Source organism: Betta splendens, chromosome 2, assembly GCF_900634795.4.
Source record: "Betta splendens chromosome 2, fBetSpl5.4, whole genome shotgun sequence".
Lineage (NCBI taxonomy): Eukaryota > Metazoa > Chordata > Actinopteri > Anabantiformes > Osphronemidae > Betta > Betta splendens.
This window is the reverse complement of record NC_040882.2, coordinates 709688-727729: the sequence shown is the minus strand read 5'-3', so window position 1 is coordinate 727729 and position 18042 is coordinate 709688. Positions and strand designations below refer to the sequence as shown.

General features: G+C 40.5%; 2 protein-coding genes across 5 annotated transcripts; both read left to right on the top strand.

The window, feature by feature from the left end:
- Positions 1-451: 451 nt before the first annotated feature.
- Positions 452-7765, top strand: LOC114850775 (ly6/PLAUR domain-containing protein 1-like). Of its 4 annotated transcripts, XM_041073092.1 has the most exons (5): positions 750-1190; positions 1298-2306; positions 3024-3158; positions 5407-5651; positions 6533-7765. In XM_041073092.1, the coding sequence occupies exons 2-4, from the start codon at positions 2300-2302 to the stop codon at positions 5649-5651; spliced, it is 387 nt and encodes a 128-aa protein (XP_040929026.1). In that variant the 5' UTR covers positions 750-1190; positions 1298-2299; the 3' UTR covers positions 6533-7765. The 4 variants fall into 4 exon arrangements, with proteins under 4 accessions (XP_028998213.1, XP_028998210.3, XP_040929026.1 ...); XM_029142380.2 differs by lacking the exons at positions 750-1190; positions 1298-2306 and adding an exon at positions 452-741; XM_029142377.3 differs by lacking the exons at positions 750-1190; positions 1298-2306 and adding an exon at positions 468-741 and having other exon boundaries at positions 5407-5681.
- A 2684-nt stretch (positions 7766-10449) lies between these two features.
- Positions 10450-15331, top strand: LOC114851069 (actin-related protein 3). The gene is made up of 12 exons (XM_029142606.3): positions 10450-10636; positions 11047-11102; positions 11577-11701; positions 11872-11982; positions 12070-12165; positions 12788-12895; positions 12997-13140; positions 13535-13708; positions 13815-13907; positions 13987-14112; positions 14223-14306; positions 14434-15331. The coding sequence occupies exons 1-12, from the start codon at positions 10593-10595 to the stop codon at positions 14527-14529; spliced, it is 1257 nt and encodes a 418-aa protein (XP_028998439.1). The 5' UTR covers positions 10450-10592; the 3' UTR covers positions 14530-15331.
- Positions 15332-18042: the final 2711 nt, after the last annotated feature.

Sequence of the window (18042 nt, the reverse complement as noted above, 5' to 3'; positions counted from 1 at the left end):
TGTGCGCGCGTCACCGTAACAGGCTTAGCAAGCCTAATTGATCAACCGCTTCCCAGCAGTAATTCACTTAAAAGTTCGTCTTTGCAGTTTTGAGAAGTTGTTTATTTCACACCAAAATATAATATAAACACTAAAAAGATCAAATCATAAAAAATAAACAAAATTACGTTATAGCATCATAGAGATACAGTCTTGTGTCATGAAATGTATTTTGTATAGTATAGAGTATTTTGAAAACGGCAACAAAATCCGTCAGGCTGCATCACTGCGGCTATTCCATCAGTGCGACAAACATATGAAACATATATAAACAAAACGTAATTGTTTATTTCTACTCTTTTAGAATTACTGGTGACACTAACACTTCAAAGCGCGTGTGGCCTTGTGTCGATATGATTTGTGGGAATACGTACTAGATTTGTATCATTTGTTGTTCAGAGCGCCACAAAGTTATAGCAGTGAAACCGCCGAGCTCCCGTCACGTGGTTCGCGTTATAACGTCTCGGCTCCGGGTTTGTCTCCAGTTATCGCTGGAGCGGGTCGCCCTCACTTTGCGGAGCTTCTGCCCTCGCACCTCATGGAGGAGGCGGATCCCTGTCCCGGTTTCCTCCACGACGGCTCGACCTCCATGCGTTCGTCTGCAGAAGTTCCTCTGGTCTGATGGTTTCCCTCCGAGCTTCCTTTTGGAGACAATGCGTCTTCTCGCCGTGGTGACTTTGTTTGGAGTCCTTGTCGACGCAGGTAGGGCGCAGCTTGGAGCGGCTGCAGCCAGCAGGTGGGAGCGCATGTGCCACAAAACAGCGTAACTGAAAGGAAACGCCAGTTAGAAATCCTTTAGTTTACCTCTGTGCTCCATTTATCTGTTTAATATCAGGGAACGCTGCTCCAGAATATTCACAACTTTATTCGAAAGTCATTCACTGAAATCATGTTTTAATTGCTTGCGTAAGACACGGGATGGACACGTGCGTTTCCGTTGCCGTGGTGATGTCTAACTGCGCTCAGCGAGCGTTGTTAAACTATTCTGCGAGATTTGGGAACCGTGGGAAAAGACGTCGTCGTTTTAAGCCCGCTCAGCGTCTTTGAGGAGTTCAAACCTGACGCACATGAGCTGGCGCTGTCTGCGCTTCTCTCGGTTGCTTTGAACGACGGACAATCCTGCCTGTGTTGGCAAAGAATGATGCACCGTTGTAAGTAGCTGGTGCTCATGTACTGTTACGCCTTCAGTTAGCATTGTTTTGTTTTATATTGTGTTCCTGTGCAGAACTTGCAAAGTATATGATGTATTTTCTCTCAGCAGCCGCAGTTTCTGCCGTGAAACTTGGAAATAGATTCCGAGCAACTTCCCAAACCCGATAAGCTGAGCTCCGCCGCTGGCTGCTGTTCGTTTCTTTTGCCCTGCGGTCTGACGGATATTGCCAGAAAATAGCAAAGTTCCTTGTTGTCACGAGCCTCCTTCCAGATGATGGATGGAGGTCTCAGCCTTGGTGCTCGGCTTTCGGTAATTAAGCTGAGGTTGTGATGTCGTGATGTGTTGTGGACCTTTATCAGTTGGGCTTTGATGATGCTGAGTCTGGGTCTGAGCCGAGATTAATGATTGTTGCCATTTCAATAATTACACCAGTAATATCTGTCAGCGGGGACTGATAGCCTGTCTGTGGGACGTTTGGGAAAGAAAGGGCAAAAGGCAGTGTTTGCAGGAGTTGGACTTTTTGATTAAAAGCCTCTGATACTGCCTCAACTGAGACGTAGTATAGAAATACTGAATGATCCAGGCAGGTGCAGTATATATTAAAATACACTACACTTCAGATATGCTTAATTTCATTCCCCAATGATTCATATTTAGGATTTTAGGCAATAAGAAAAACTAATCCTGCATAAAAATCATCAAATGACATTTGCTTAAGCTTCCAGAAGCTCAAGCATCTTTATTGTGAGGGCGCTCACATTTTTACTACCTCAGGGGGCGAGAACACAAGTCCATCAAGCCTTAATGTCTCTGTCTTTTTGTGTTGTATATGGCGCTTATGTTTATCGCCTTTAAAGCCCATGTGTTGGAACCACTTCTGTACTTTGCTGATGCAGTTCTTCACACCTTGCCCTCCCTTCGATGTCTCCGTTGACGCTCAGACACGCACTAACACAGGTGAACGGCACGGATTAGACTTGGGTGAAGGACTGGATTATTCGCTGTGTTAAGTCATAGATGCCTGCGTGTCATGAGGCGGCTGAAGCCACCGAGGATGACGCTGTCCCCTTCGTGAAAAGCCATTAGGCTGTTTGGAGCCGTTACACCATGAAAGGTGCTTGCAAAAGCTCCTGCAGAATTTTTTTTGTTACCAAAAAACTGTGTGGGATGACATTGTGTGAGTAAATGTCAGTGATGTGGACTGCACACAAGGGAAATAATGCAGAGTATGTAAAACATGAGGATGAGACTGAAGCATAGAGCGATAGAATCCTCTGGAACGCTGAGGAGTCAAACTGCACCTCGTCACAAAAGGATCAGGTGACATTTTGAGAAATGCTTATTGACTTTTATGCGCAGAGATAGATTGATACCAGTGGCATGTGTGTACTTTATTAACTCAAATTCAAACTTCTAACTTCTGGTATTCCTATAACGTCACAGCTGATGGTGGTTGTCCAATCTACCAAAAATCATTCTAGAAGACGGAGGAGAAGTTGTTGTCTTTACAATGTGACGCCATTAAAACCGACACATGCCCCTGCTAATAAACTGGCCTTGTTTCATGCAGCTGATTAGCTTTGCTAAGCTAACTTCATTCCTAACTTTCTGCTGGCTTACAACATTCAGAGTATGTCACCTAAATTTCGGATCTTAAGTCTAGTGGATTTTTATTAGTTTGCTCTGCCAGCGCTTCACATTTCATGGACTTTTCACACATTCTAGAACCTGATTTCATATTTGACAAACAAAGATTTACTGGAAGCGCTGATCATGTGTCTTCTTCAGCACTTTGTTCTGACTCTCTGTCTGTTTTGCTGCTGTGGGGCAGGAGATGCCCTTCAGATCCAGTGCTACCAGTGTGAGGAGGTGAAGCACAATGACTGCTCCACGCCCGAGTACATTGTCAACTGCACGGTCAATGTTCAGGACATGTGCCAGAAGGAGGTGCTGGTCAAACCTGATGGTAAGGATGGGTCCCCGTATGGATCCTTCTTTTTCTATGTCCATTGCAGAAACTACTGTAATACTGGACACTGTGTTCCACTGTTTGTGGGATGACATTTACCAGCTGTTCCAAAAAAATCCACGCTCAGGTGATGAGATGAAAGTCTGTTGCACATAGCCGTCATTGTCTGTCATGTGAAGGGTAAGCTGTGGGCGTGAATCTAAATGGAGCTCTTTTCCGTGATTAAACAAACATTTAGAGCATTACACAACCATGTCATTGTGCAGCACACGCTTTCTAGGTTTCTAGACGCAGTGATGAGTGAGCGCTGAGGCTGGCTCTGGGTCAGCCAAAGTCACCGTCTGGCAGCGGAAACAGAGAAATATCATCTCTTAAAGTGTTTTTTTATAATGATGTGACCTTTATTTTCAAGTGGAGCAATCACAGCCTCCATAAACAAATAAAATCAGCTGTGACATTTTCTCCCTTTTTCATACATGATCGTCAACAGCTATAACTATAACAACTATCCTTTTCTATAGCCTCCATATGTGTGAATTGCAAATATATACAAATCCTTATATTAATCTATTAATAATGCTCAGCTTGATGCAGTGTGAGAGTTTTTGTAAGAGTTAGTGTTTTGTTGTATCTCAAAACTTTTCCTCTTACTTATTTGAAAGACATACTGTACTCTCCTTTCTACTGTCACAACATTAGATCAACATTCCACTGATGTCCAGAAAACAAAAACCTACGCCTGTAGGCAGCAGAACTGACTGTCTGCAGAAGAAACTGGATGGTGGTGGCTTCTCCTTGTCCAGGAGATGACACTGTGTGCGACTGTTCCCCTTTAGTAGTGTTGACTCAGGGAGTCAGTTACATCAGGACATGCAGGTGTAGCACATGTAGCATAATTTAGAGATAAGAAGGTAATGTTTCACACCAGGAATAAGACCTCTCTAAAAAAACATAATTTTGTGGATATTGCAGTTTTTTGCCAAACATGTTATTTTTCATTAAAGAAAAACTTCACCGATTTTCAATGGGGGTTGACCCAAACGATGGCAGGTAATATTTGAGAATGAAGAGACAAACAAGTTCCTGCATATTTTTTATGCAGATAAATTATAATTTATTCCTCTGCAAAAGTCCCCTGAGACATCTCAGAGGACTTTTTGCCATGTGCTTACAGACTACAACTAGTGCTTCCCGTTTTTTTCTGAACCTGCCCCAGCAACGGCCGAGCTGAGGGGGGCAGAGCTAAACAACAGGTAGGACCAATGACTGCCGCTCGGCAGAGCGCAATGCATTCTGAGTGTTGTAGGATATGACCATTTTCAACCACAACACATATTACTTCCATTTTCCCTGTTTTCTCTGGCCATAGCCCATTAATGTTAAATTTTGTTGCACATTTTTGCTGATAAAATGTAAATTATTTACAACACATTTTGCTTTTTAGCGGTGAAGTATCGCTTTAACTGATGATGATGGAGTCTTAATGGAATAAGGTTCTTACTGTAATTACAGTAGTTTTGTAGCTAATATTATCTGTCAAAGCAATAACCAAATCAAAAGCAATAATTTCAGCCTTTTCCTCATAATATGAGGAGCAATAAATATAACTACAATCTTAAATTGATAATATATAGTGACTTTATTGTACAGCCCTGTTTGGTGTGATGGACATCAAACAGCAGCAAGGTTCATGGTTAGACACGTGAGTTCATAAATGGAAACTTCCAAGTTCAGAGCTCTGTGTGACGTCCTTGAGTGAAACATTCACCTGCACAATTGCGCTCGCTGTAGGTGATGATGTCATGCTTTGTGCCCCATCTCCACACGCTGAATCATTAGACCTGCAGATTGAACCGATCAGAATTTGATTTATTCTAACTTTTTTCTCGCCCAGTAAGTGGAACTTTCCTTTGCAGTCGAGGCCACAATGAAAGAAGCTCCTTAAATGATGAATACTGTTCAAAGGAATTACATATATTCTAAGTGGAGAGTTGGTGGCAATGAAGTTACGCTGTGGAATGTTTTTCTTTACACACCCATAAAAATGTGCTAATATAGTATATAGCAAGGTTAACAAGAGCAGACGGGAAGTCAATACCTCCATCCGCTTGAAGCTCAATAAAATGTTCAACTCAGCATTCAAAAACACGACGATCAGGCATATGATTGTGTTATATATTATATAGTATGTTTATAGTATGAGTTAGCCTGTAAGCATACAAATTCCCCTGGTCTCTCTTTGCAGGTATACATTACAGGAAGTCCTGTGCCTCGTCCGGGGCTTGCCTCATTGCCTCCTCTGGCTACCAGCAGTTCTGTACCGGCAAGCTCAACTCAGTCTGCATCTCCTGCTGTAACACCCCACTGTGCAATGGGCCCAAAAGGAAACGCCCCGTGCCCTCTGCGGCTCCCTCAGACGTGCAGCTAAAGCGGCAGCTCCTTCTCTTTCTGACCTTCATCCCGCCAGCACTGATGGAGATCACTTTTTAGGTTCTGGCATATCTTCATCTTTTCATCTGGGTGGGTGTGTGGATGAATGGATGGATGGATGGATGGATGGATGGATGGATGGATGGATGGATGGATGGATGGATGGATGGATGGATGGATGGATGATTAATGATGGACAGGCGGATGGATACTTTTTTTTTTTCAAATCCACCTCAGATCATTTCTTATGGTAGATGTTTTGTCTGTTAGCGGAGTCGAGTTGTTTTTGTTTTTTTAACTTGCTTGTTAAAACACTCAGTTTCAACATTTGATGAATCTGCAGTTTATATGTCTTTGGAAAAGGTTAGCATGAGTTGCGCCTGTTAATAAACAGTAACTGGACAATTCCAGTAAAAATGCAGAATCTTAATTAAGACACTGAATTTGAAACTGGGTAAAATCACTATCTAGAGGTTTCCTGATGTTTCATTATGTTGGTTTATCTCCTCTAGTCTTCTCACCTGTCAAGCCATAATGTGTGCATTCAGCCCTCTGTCTGTCATGATGGGAGCTCGGTCCATACTTTCGACAATTGCATTGCAATTTGAATGTCTTCAAGGATACATAAAGAAGCAGGTCTAGATGCGATGAGAGAACGATAAGCTAAAAATGCATGTGTGATTTGTCCTTCAGGATAAATTGGTTTAAAGGCTGGAGACGGATACAGAGGCAGTAACAGCATGCTGGAATGAGTTGTGACAGTGTAGGAAGGTGGATGTGACGACGGAAATTAACAGAACTTTTGTCTTTGTATCTTCGTTTTCTCCATTTCAACATTAGGGCCAACACACATGCCAGTTTCCATAGAATGGATTTTACAGTAGCGTTCTAGTATTGGTATTTCTATCAGTCTCTCATATCTGGTATTTTTTATTTCACAGGTTCCTTTTGTAGACTGGATCTGCAGTCGCTTCGTACTGATGGCTCAGATTTAGACACAGCAGTGGTTTTAGAACATCATCACATTACTGTGATCGACACCACAGCCCCCAGGAAGACCAGTGCAGTCCTGGAAACTGGGAGCACAGACACACTTCATGTTCACAGCTTTCTGCAACGTCTTGTTGATTCCGCGAGGACGAGCCCGTCTGCAGCCGCGGCATCTCTCATCTTCTTTGCTTTTCGTGAAGTGGAGCATTTTAGAGTCATATTCTGGTTGCTATAGTGTCAAAGATGCAGTTAATATGGTAGAAGCTGAGCTTTTATTCCCCAAGTTGTTCGGGACGTACGGTTTCCAACAGGACTGTTTATTTTTTGCCATCGTTGCTCAGAATACATTATTTTTTCACGTTCTGCTGAAGAATGCACTTTGATTCAGGCAAATACGATTGAATTTGAATGTTGCAGCAAATTGTCCTGTCACAGTTATGCACATTTCCCCACCGCTGCTGCGGTATTGATTGACATTATATAGCAGGAAATGTGATACTACAGATTCTAAAACTGTGTTTTGTTATTGCGTATTCATAAAGTTGCGTTATTAAATGCATCAGCGAGACGTTACCGTTGCAGAGGTTGACCCGTTAAATCTGGAAACACCTGGTTCAGTTAGCTATTAAAAGTTTTACAGTAAGCATATGCAAAGAGCAGCATAACAAACTATAAGCACAAGTCAATTCCACCTTGAGAGTCACTCCACGCATCAGTGTTACGCTGTAAGTTTTAGGTTCTTGAAAACCTACAGGATTAAACGTGCTTCAGTCACTGCACGTCCTTGCTAGTGTTGTGTTCTAATCTATGACACTTCAAAGGAATTCAACTTGTGGAGCGTATTTCCGTTTTGTGGAATATTATGGTTTAGTTTCCCCTTTGAATTTATTTGTACATATTATACGTACAAGTGAATCATGAACCTAGCAAAAGCAAAGAATGTGTACTGATTAGACTTTGTTTTGAATTATTAGAATATTGCTTTTATGTTACAGAGAATGTTGCATATAGATTACTTTTACAGAATCAAGCTGTTCTGGAACAACAAGAGAAAAGCTGTCAGGCAGTGATGGACCATGCTGTAAATGTTCACTGCAGGTGTCTGACTGGTCTTCTGTGAAGAGTAACACTGTAATGTGCTGAGATGTGATGTAAATAAATGTTGCAGAAAACTGACAAACTAATGAATAGATATCTCTTCCATCATCTTGTTCAATGTTCCAAAAATATAATATGTAAATATACAAGATATTGGATGTTGATTCTATACAGCAACTATTTCTTCTTCTGGTCTGTGCTTTCATACCGGGAATATTTGGGCCTTTGGGACTTAGCGCTGTAAACTAACAACATTGCACAGATTAGTCATAATCCACAGTGTCTTGGTAATGTTAATGTCCAGTAAAAGCATAGCTTCCAGCAAGAACATTCACAGACAAATTGTGAAACATCCAGTCAGCTCCTTATCACATAACACAGTCTTGCATCAGCAACTTTCAAGAGTGACTGAAGTTTGACGGTCCAGTTGTGGCTGTAACAGACAAATGGCTGCACAGTGAGTATTACGAGCAATCACTTTGATAGAGCATCATTAGGAGACGGTGATGTCAGGAGTTAGGCCTGACCATCACAGAGGGGAAGTGCTGCCTGCAGCTCTCCTGAGGTTAAGAAGCAGCAAAAATAGGAGATTATTAAAAATAATAATGCCCACCTCTGCCTCACGCTAATGACATGCACGCAAACACACTCGTATTAGGGATGTGGTGATGGAAATACTTCAGGTGATGAGGGACCTTAACTCATCTACTTTGTTTACTGCGCAGCACATCGAAAAAAGAGGGGGAGAATTATGTATTCAGGTGTAGGTGGGGAGAGTCAGGTACAGATCGCAAGCAATCCACCAGAGAGCCAATTAAGCTCAGTCCAGCCATGTGGATGTAATATGGTGTATTTAATCATAATTAATCAGAAAATATCACCAACATTGTTTGGTTATTGATTCACACACAAGTGACATTGTAATTTCCCATAAATATGCCAAATATGAGCTGTTCCAAGTTTGTAATTTGTGCCAATTTTCATAGCACAAATAAGGGTCAATGATAAAAACCAAACACAATTGAAAAACTTCTCTAAAGTTACAGCAGTGCAAAGGAGCGATTTATCTGTAGCTGAGACAAAGTTAACGAGCATAAGATTCATGTTAAGTATGATAATATACAGTTTATTGATTGGCCCGAATAAAAGTTTGCTTTATGTAAAGTCTTAAACCTTGTAAAGTGCCTTGAGAAAACATTAGATTGATGTTACTTTACTAGTAAAACTGAATTGAGTTGAATTGAATTGATGCTAAAGGTCTTTAAAACGAAAGCAAAGCCAACTTGGAGAATGCTTGTAGAAATCCCTTGTCCCGCTTATTATTTCATCTGAGTATGGATGTTTTATTGATGCAGCGAAGAGGTCAAAAAACAGGCTGTGCTGCCAGAAACCAAGGCTTGTGTTTTGGTCTGGGTAGGCTTTGCAAGCCTCACATGTCTGGGCTGCTTGTTAAAAATGAGAGCGCTGGTGCCCTCTAGTATCTGAAATAGAGGCACACAGGAATGCGAAGTACCTCCACAATTAAATAATGATGAAGTCATGGAGATTGTGGTTTTTGTGAAATTAGGCTCTGGATCTGAGTTCAGACACTTTAAAAACACTCTTAAAGGGACAGTAACAGTTCGATGTTATGACAATTATTAACTTTAACTATAACTTTCAATTATTTGAAGGAATTAATAATGTTTTTACGAAGGTCCTGTGTTTTAGAATCATAAGACACTGAAGACACTGCTGCGTTCATTTGTCTCCATGATGTAAAGGAAAGTCCTTCATTGATATAGGGCTTCTGGCAAATCTTTGCTCCAGCACTGACAATGCGGAAACAAATTGTTCCACCCACAGCTCCTGATAGGGAGTTTCCATCAAGCGGCCAGGGCACCACAGGGAGAAGATGTTTCTATCAGGACCAAGAGAGCCAAGGGCTTTTCTAGGAGACTGTGGGGAAGAGACTCTTGTGTGAGTGATGATTTTGCCCCAGGACAAAGGGCCAATGTTCCTAGGCCTCATGATTGACTCCAATGTTGTAAGGCTCTCTGCAGAAGAATCAAACCCCAAGGCTTCTTCTGGCTCATATATCGTTTTTATCAGTGGCCCTCCACGTGCAGCTGTAGAGGTTGGGGACCATTTTGTCTGTTCTTTGATGGCACTTAAATCACTGATAACATCTGGTGAAGTCATTGGTGTGAGCTGAGATTGGTTCTACTCCTTATCCAATGGAAAACCAGTGTTAGTAAACATTAAAAACGTATAATTAAAAAGTGGCATGTAACATTGTTCGTGCTGCCTGGTTTATAGTCTGCCTCTGCATTGATTGGGAGAAATAATCAACAAAAAGGACGAAACATTAGTAGCCACATTGAAACAAGTGTCTTATGCCACTACCTGCAAAAACTCAAACACACCGCAAAGCACAAAATCTCTCCAAGGTTGTTGGTTTGGGAGCTTTTACTTGACTAAACTAAGAGTAAATTTCATTTTTAGGTGGCATTGTTTTTGCATTTTTCAGGCCTGTGAAATCAGTTGTTGTAGTTGTAGTTGGCTAATTTACCACAAAGAATAGTGTCATCAGAATTTTCTTTCACTAAAATGATAACGAATATCATAAACGTGCAATTATTAAAAAGCTGAACACTTTTTTCGGTTCAGAAAAAAAATGCTTAAGACAACAGCACAACATTTATATGCTTGAATCGTGTGCAGTAACTATACCTATCCACATGGGGGCGTTACTGCGCATGCGAAACTGCTGACGCTGCACTAGAAGAAATTTCACGGAACCCGGAAGCGTTCCTGTTTCGACCGTTCCTGCTATACACCCACTCTTTTGCGGCTTAATTAGCCACTGTAAAATATCTGTTTATATAGGTCTTCCGATATATTCACTTGTAGGTAGTTTTAAGGATAGCAAGCATGGCGGGTCGGCTACCGGCTTGTGTTGTTGACTGCGGAACAGGGTAAGTAAGAAAAATGAAGTGCTAATTATCGTTAGCCTGGTTTTCATTGACCACATAGTCGACTGTCAAACTTCCAGCTAACGCCCTACTGTTTAGACGTTTAGCCCAAAGGTGCTAATGTCAGCCTCATCTGCTCACTTGCTTGTTTTTATTTTCTTGTTAATACACAGGGGTTGTTACATCCACGCCAGTGTCGGACTGGCTTTTATTCATGGGCTTTTTTTCCGGATCAACTGCTTTATCATTGAAGTTAGCTGTTGCTAGCAACTACAGCTAGTGTTACTTCCTGAATAGTGCTCACAGCAGAAAGCGTTATTTTACATAATTTTAGCTGTTATCTGTCCGTAATGCACACCTCGCTGTATGTAACCGTATTAAAAATGCACCATAATCCCTTTTTGTTTTTACAGCTACACGAAGCTTGGTTATGCAGGAAACACTGAACCACAGTTCATCATGCCGTCATGTAAGTAAATTACAAAACGTAGGTGTCATTGGTCACCATAAAGAAGGAATCAGGTACAAACCAATATAACTCCAAAGTGCATCCCTGTTAGAAAGTCAGATTTATTCATTAACTTGTATCAAGTTAATTGTTTAAGGGTTTTGTCACTGCTTATTTTAAGATCTATTCTGCCTGATAACAGCCTGATAACATGCTATTTGAAAATGTAAACCTGCTGAACTGTATGCAAAGTAAATTAAATAAATGAGCATTCATGAGCTGAGAATTGTGCATATGTTTTGGAGATTTATTGAACTTTCAAATGGAACAACTTATTCATAATTTGAGTAGAGTAGTGAGAATAGAGAAGGATGCACACATATTTACGGTTAGTGTTAATGTTAGTGTTTATTTGTCAGTGCTTCTTGTATTTTAGTTCTGTTCTTTCTCAAAATCCACAGCTGGTGACTACTTTCTGTTTGTAATCTTCTTTAGGCATTGCTATCAAAGAGTCAGCCAAGGTTGGAGACCAGGCTCAGCGCCGGATGATGAAGGGTGTCGATGACCTGGACTTCTTTATCGGCGATGAAGCCATCGATAAACCATCTTATGCAACAAAGGTAAAAATGGGTTTTTGTGTATGAGAGGAACACATTTTGATTGTATTATAGTAACAATGTTGATATAGTTATATAAAAGACAAAGCAGAGCATCAAAAATCTGACTTGAGCAACAGGGCTTGTGATGTAAATGTGAATTTGGCATGTGCCCCATTTTTCCTCTTTTCCAGTGGCCCATTCGTCATGGGATAGTGGAAGACTGGGACCTGATGGAGAGATTTATGGAGCAGATCATCTTTAAATATCTGCGGGCAGAACCTGAAGATCATTATTTTCTTTTGGTAAGACCAGAAATACAAACGGCAAGACCTACAGTCTGAAAATGAGAAGCTTTCTTACATGGGACCTTTTTGTGTCTGTTGATCCAGACAGAGCCTCCTCTCAACACACCTGAGAACAGAGAGTACACAGCAGAGATCATGTTTGAGTCATTTAATGTGCCTGGTCTTTACATTGCTGTTCAGGTGAGTGCTGTATTAAAAAGTATTTTTGTGTAGAACCAATTAAAATAAGCAAATTAAAACTAAATCCTAAAGCTTATCACATAATTAGATTGTACTTCTTTGCACTGGATGCAGCAAGGATCTTATTTAGGGAATTACTAGTTTTCACTTCTGGTCTTTATCTTTCAAATTAGGGATGTGGCATATCATACTACCATGGTACTTTAAATAATGTACAATGTATATAATATAGATTTTAATGTATATTTTAGGACTATTAGTTGATAACCTAATAATTAATAACATGACCAGACTACAGATTTTCTAGAGGAAGTCTACTATAATCTCACACCTGTGTACTTTTACCATATATTTTAGGATTTATTAGTTAGTCCTTTTAAATGTGAGGACACTGCTCTCAAGTGATAATGTTGTGCATGTTTCAGAGGAGTTAAGTTTTGTTTTTTTTGTTTTTTTTTTTAGCTGTTTTTATTATTTACTATATATTTAGCTTTGTGCATCTACTATTATGTTTTGCACAGTGTCATTATTTATGTACTGTGAAGGATGGATATGGCCTATATGAACACCAATAAAGCCAGACATTCACATTATTGACATTACACTGTGTTCTCCTCATCAGGCTGTCCTGGCACTGGCTGCCTCCTGGACATCAAGACAAGTTGGCGAGCGAACACTGACAGGCACTGTGATCGACAGTGGAGATGGAGTCACACACGTCATTCCAGTGGTTAGCATCACTTTTTATTCTATTTGCAATTTGTTTTTATGTACTGTTTTTGATCTTTCCTTCCATTTTTTTTTCTAAACTGTTGCATACTCTTGATCCAGGCTGAAGGCTACGTTATTGGCAGCTGCATTAAGCACATTCCTATTGCCGGTCGAGACATCACATACTTTACCCAACAGCTGCTGAGGGAGCGAGAAGTGGGAATACCCCCAGAACAATCTCTGGAGACAGCTAAAGCTGTCAAGGTCAGTTCAGTTCCTGCATTCAACCTCTTTGGTCTTTGCAGCTTAATTTGTCCTGTTATTGCCTGCTCTGTAAAACATCAGGCCTGACACAGTGGTTAGTTTGGAGTCTTGTATTTTTTAATTTTTTTTTTCAAAAAATTACCCCAGGTAAAGAATCGATCACACAGATGAAATGGGTATTATTCAACGTTTATTAACCACGAGACCACTAGAGGTCAGTGCAGCTACTAAATAAACAATCTCGATAGGAAGGTGGTTATGAAAAGTGTTTTCTTTGCTCTTTTGTGTGTTTTGTTTTAAATATACACAGTTGTTATTTTCTACATCTACCATATAACAAGATTTGTTCTATGACTGCATTGTTTTTTTTTTATCATTTTTTTTCGTTCTTTAGGAGCGGTTCAGCTACGTCTGCCCTGACCTTGTGAAGGAGTTTAACAAATATGACACGGATGGCTCAAAGTGGATAAAACAGTACACAGGTGTCAATGCAGTCACTAAGAAAGAGTTCACCATAGACGTTGGGTATGAACGCTTCCTTGGACCGGAGATCTTCTTCCATCCTGAGGTGTAGTAGGTTATTTTTAAGAGATGTGGTGATTCTGCTGCTGATTATTAATGCAGCCAAACTCTGAATGTACTGTTGTTTTTAACAATAATTTCTTGTTGTGCAGTTTGCCAACCCAGATTTTACTCAGCCGATATCCGAGGTGGTGGATGAAGTCATCCAGAACTGCCCCATTGATGTCAGACGCCCATTGTACAAGGTGAAAGAACAAATCCTTCTGCTAGTAAAACTCATACGGGTTAGTTTGTGTTAATGTGCACTTGCTTTTCATTCCACAGAACATTGTGCTTTCCGGAGGCTCCACCATGTTCAGGGACTTTGGCCGACGCCTCCAGAGGGATCTCAAGAGAACTGTGGACGCACGGCTGAAGATGAGTGAAGAGCTGAGCGGGGGCAAATTAAAGGTCAGGGAAATTAAAATGGCTTGTTGTTGTTAGAAACACACTTTGTTTCACAGGAAATACTTTGTCTGTTATTTACAGTCTTTGTATGTAATAATTGTCTTTGTTGGCAGCCGAAACCCATTGATGTGCAAGTCATCACGCATCACATGCAGAGGTACGCTGTCTGGTTCGGAGGATCAATGCTAGCATCTACTGTGAGTATAAAACTGTATTTTCAGCTGCTTTAACAGCACATAATGATCCATTCTGCAGCTTTTCAAATGTATTTGTGAAATAAACAAAAACAAAGTGTTTTTTAATCAATCAATTTTCTTGTTGCAGCCTGAATTTTACCAAGTGTGCCACACAAAGAAAGACTATGAAGAGATCGGGCCGAGCATCTGCCGCCACAACCCCGTATTCGGAGTCATGTCTTAGGTTTTAGGCAAGTGCAATAAGTCGAGGAGGAAATGGAGGAAGCACCCCAAGACCTCACAAGCTATGGAAGTCCCATGAGCTTTTGCACGAACGCTACGACAGACCTGTTTATTCAGATAGAGCGACAGTGGACCAAACAAACTGCCAGAAGCATGGCAAGATCCTCCCAAATTAGAGGAGAGAGGCGACTCAGTCTAACGGATCTACGAATAAAAATTGTTTACTGCAAGTAGGTTAAAAATAGGTGATCAAATCAGATTTCTGCGTGCCTCATATGTATTATAACAGTATATCCTCACAGGGTTGTAAAATGTAAGTCCTGTTCAAATACATTCTGTGCATGTTTGTGGCTTTGGGTTCTTTCCTATGTGTTTTATTCTCTAAATAACTGGTTCGAGAAGATGGATGATTGATTTCCCCACAAACATCGTAAAATAAATCACCTGTTTGATAATTTACTTATCAATTGGTGCAAACACAGATTTTGTGAAAAAACTATTTGCCAACTCATTCCTTATTGTATACGTTTTCATTTTTGGTATGTGTTTCATATTTTACTATGCCCCTTAGTACGGGGGATGAGACAAGTCCTGTCTGTTGTTCACGTACAGCATTACTTTCCTTCGACCTTTTATTTATATGAATCATCTCTTAAAAAAATTCTGTTAATATATGAACGTGCAGTTTGACTGACTGTTGTCGGACCATCACTGTTGCCTAGATCTCAGTTTTACTGGATAGCCTTGACTGTACCAAACCTGGATTTCAATGCTGGCATCACAATAAATGCCAAGGAGATGTCTCTGTGGTTGTGATCTTGTTCCAGAAAGACTTCTGTTTGTGTTTGAGGAGATGTGATGTGCCTCCATCTTTAATGTGTTACTGTTTATTTATGGGCAGTTGGCAGCAGACCAATTGAGACAGGGTAAGTGTAAAACATAAAATTTCACACCTATACACCTATAAACACTAATACAAAAAAGAATGTAGTAAAAACTACTATACAGTAGAAGTGTAAATATTATTGAAGGTTAAAACCAAAACTTTCATAACAGTCAATGTGAATACTGGTAAATCACCACTAATGGACAAAGATGAGAAATGGAAACAACGGAAGGAATTGCAGACAACCATAAAAGGACGGATAGCTATCAAAACCACAGCAGCTACATAAAAACACTAAATACAAACAGACTGAAAATGACTTCAAACATACACAATAAACTCATCTTACATTTTCTCAGTTTTCCATTATATGATATACATATACTATATCAAGTAAATTGTAATGGGCATAGTCTCCGTGACTGTAGTCAAAGTCAAACAGTGTTTTTTGGTTCTTTTAGGCTGTGGACCACTTAAGGATCTTCCATGAGGGTCTCTTTTGGCGATGCTACTTAATGGTTGCTGTGATTGTTTTTTTAAGGGGGACCTGTGGGTCTGTAAGAACAGACAGAGTGGTTGTTTAAATACAACACACTCATGCACTCATTTCACATGCATTTCGCCCTTTCTCTCCTTGATGAGCCCTAGCTCCACGATTGAAACTGCACAGTTCACCCCCAGAGCCCCATGGGCAACAGTTTTTACATATGTTCACATTTCCATTTTACATTATAGCACTGACCTGTTCTGATCAGGAGCTTCTGGAGTATTTTTTTTATTGTGGGGGTCCCGCATGTGTAGTGAGGATGCACTTATCAGATCTCCTCAGCCACACGTGTGTCTGAGAAAGAGATCTGGACACAGAGCTAGGCTCACTGTGTCTCTGCTGTGTGCATTTGTGCCAGGTTTTAAAAGTTCCTGAGGAAAATACTTTTTCATTTTTCCATTTTGCAGCTTAGGGCTGTGTTCTCTGTCTTCTTCATGCTGAATGGGAAGGTTTCCCAGAATCTCATATTTCATGTAATACTGAGTACATGGAAAGTAGTATGAGCATCACCGATGTTGACAGTTAAGCCTTTGGAAAGCCATGAACCTCACCTCAAAGCAACCCATCAGTGCTAATCAATATCTTTAGTGTCAACATGGCCAAGCAGCTGCTACACGGCAGCTGCCAAACCGTTGGAATGCCTCCATCCACTGTGTCTGCTTAGAAAGCAATGTGCTGCCTAACATCCACACAGAGAGAGAGCATTGTTTGTGAGCCAACACTTGCTTTGAACATGTGTGTGATGTAAAGAACGGTAAAACACAGCCCAGATAGATTTACAGCCTGCTGTGTGACTTTTAATAAGAACTGAGCATCTGCATCTATCTGGGTTTGTGTCTGCTGTCATTGGTGGTGGTGACGGGGCTCCAGGTTCTGACACTGGAGCAGGTTGCCCTCCATCAGGAGGTCCTCAGATGCCCCTTGGTCCATCTCAGTGTCCAGCATGGCCTCTCATTCCTCCTGGCTCTCGTTGCCATCTTCTTCCGCCTGCTTGCTGGTCTGCTTTTCATCCTCATCAGGATGTGGAGCTGAAAAGAACATTCAGCACCTAATATTGATCAGTGACACGCCCTGTCATACAGTAGTTGTCCTTTCAATGCTTTTCTTTCAAAAATAAATCCAGATGTGAACAAATCTATCAATGAAAAAGCCACAATTTTGTCTGAACTCATTTTAACCTGATATAAGGAATACAATTAAAAATGAAGAAATTGAATGACATAAAACTCTCTCTAAAAGATCTTGGTTTCCATTTAAAAAAAAATCAATAATAAAAACATAATGTTTCACCTTAGTACAACACTGTGATTATGATTTTGTAGCCGTCAGTGAAATATCTGCACCAACACAGAATTTGCTCGGGTTTTAAGCGTCCAGTGTGATAGTCTGAACTGTAATTTTAGGCCTTGATCCCGCTGGGGGGCTGCGATCTCAGTACCAGGATTCATTGTGCCCTGCACACATTCACTGGAGTCCGTCCTGCAAATATCACACTATTTCCAATCACAGGTCTGATGGTGTTTCCAGCTACAGGTTGATACAACGATTAATGTGAGCTGTCAGAATAATTAAGTATTTAATTTTCTATTTGAGTATCGTCATTTGTCCTTATTACATAAAACACACAATGTTTGTTAGTTATGTGCTAGATAAATAATGGATATCTACTGTGTGTCAAGCACCTTTCTCAGGGACACAATGTGATGTGAGTAAAGATTTTTTTAAAAAGCCCTCAAAGGCCGCATGACATGCTGACAGGTCATTCAGCAAGAACTAAATATGAAGACCACAATCACACATGTGGATTTTTCTTATTACTTCAGTCAGTGAAGATAATTGGAATCTTTCATTTGAAGTTGCTCATTTGTAAAGGATTTTTCTAATCTGTTTAACATATCCCATTGTGATTAATACTCAGATAGCCCCGTTCTAAGCTCATTACAACTGATAAATGAATTTTGACAAAAGTAGATGGTAGAAAGTCCGGCTGGCTTGACTGTGTGTACGTACAGACGGCTTGAGCAGATTGAGTGTGACCGGGCCTGCCTGTCATTAGTACATCAAGTCGAAGCTATGAAATA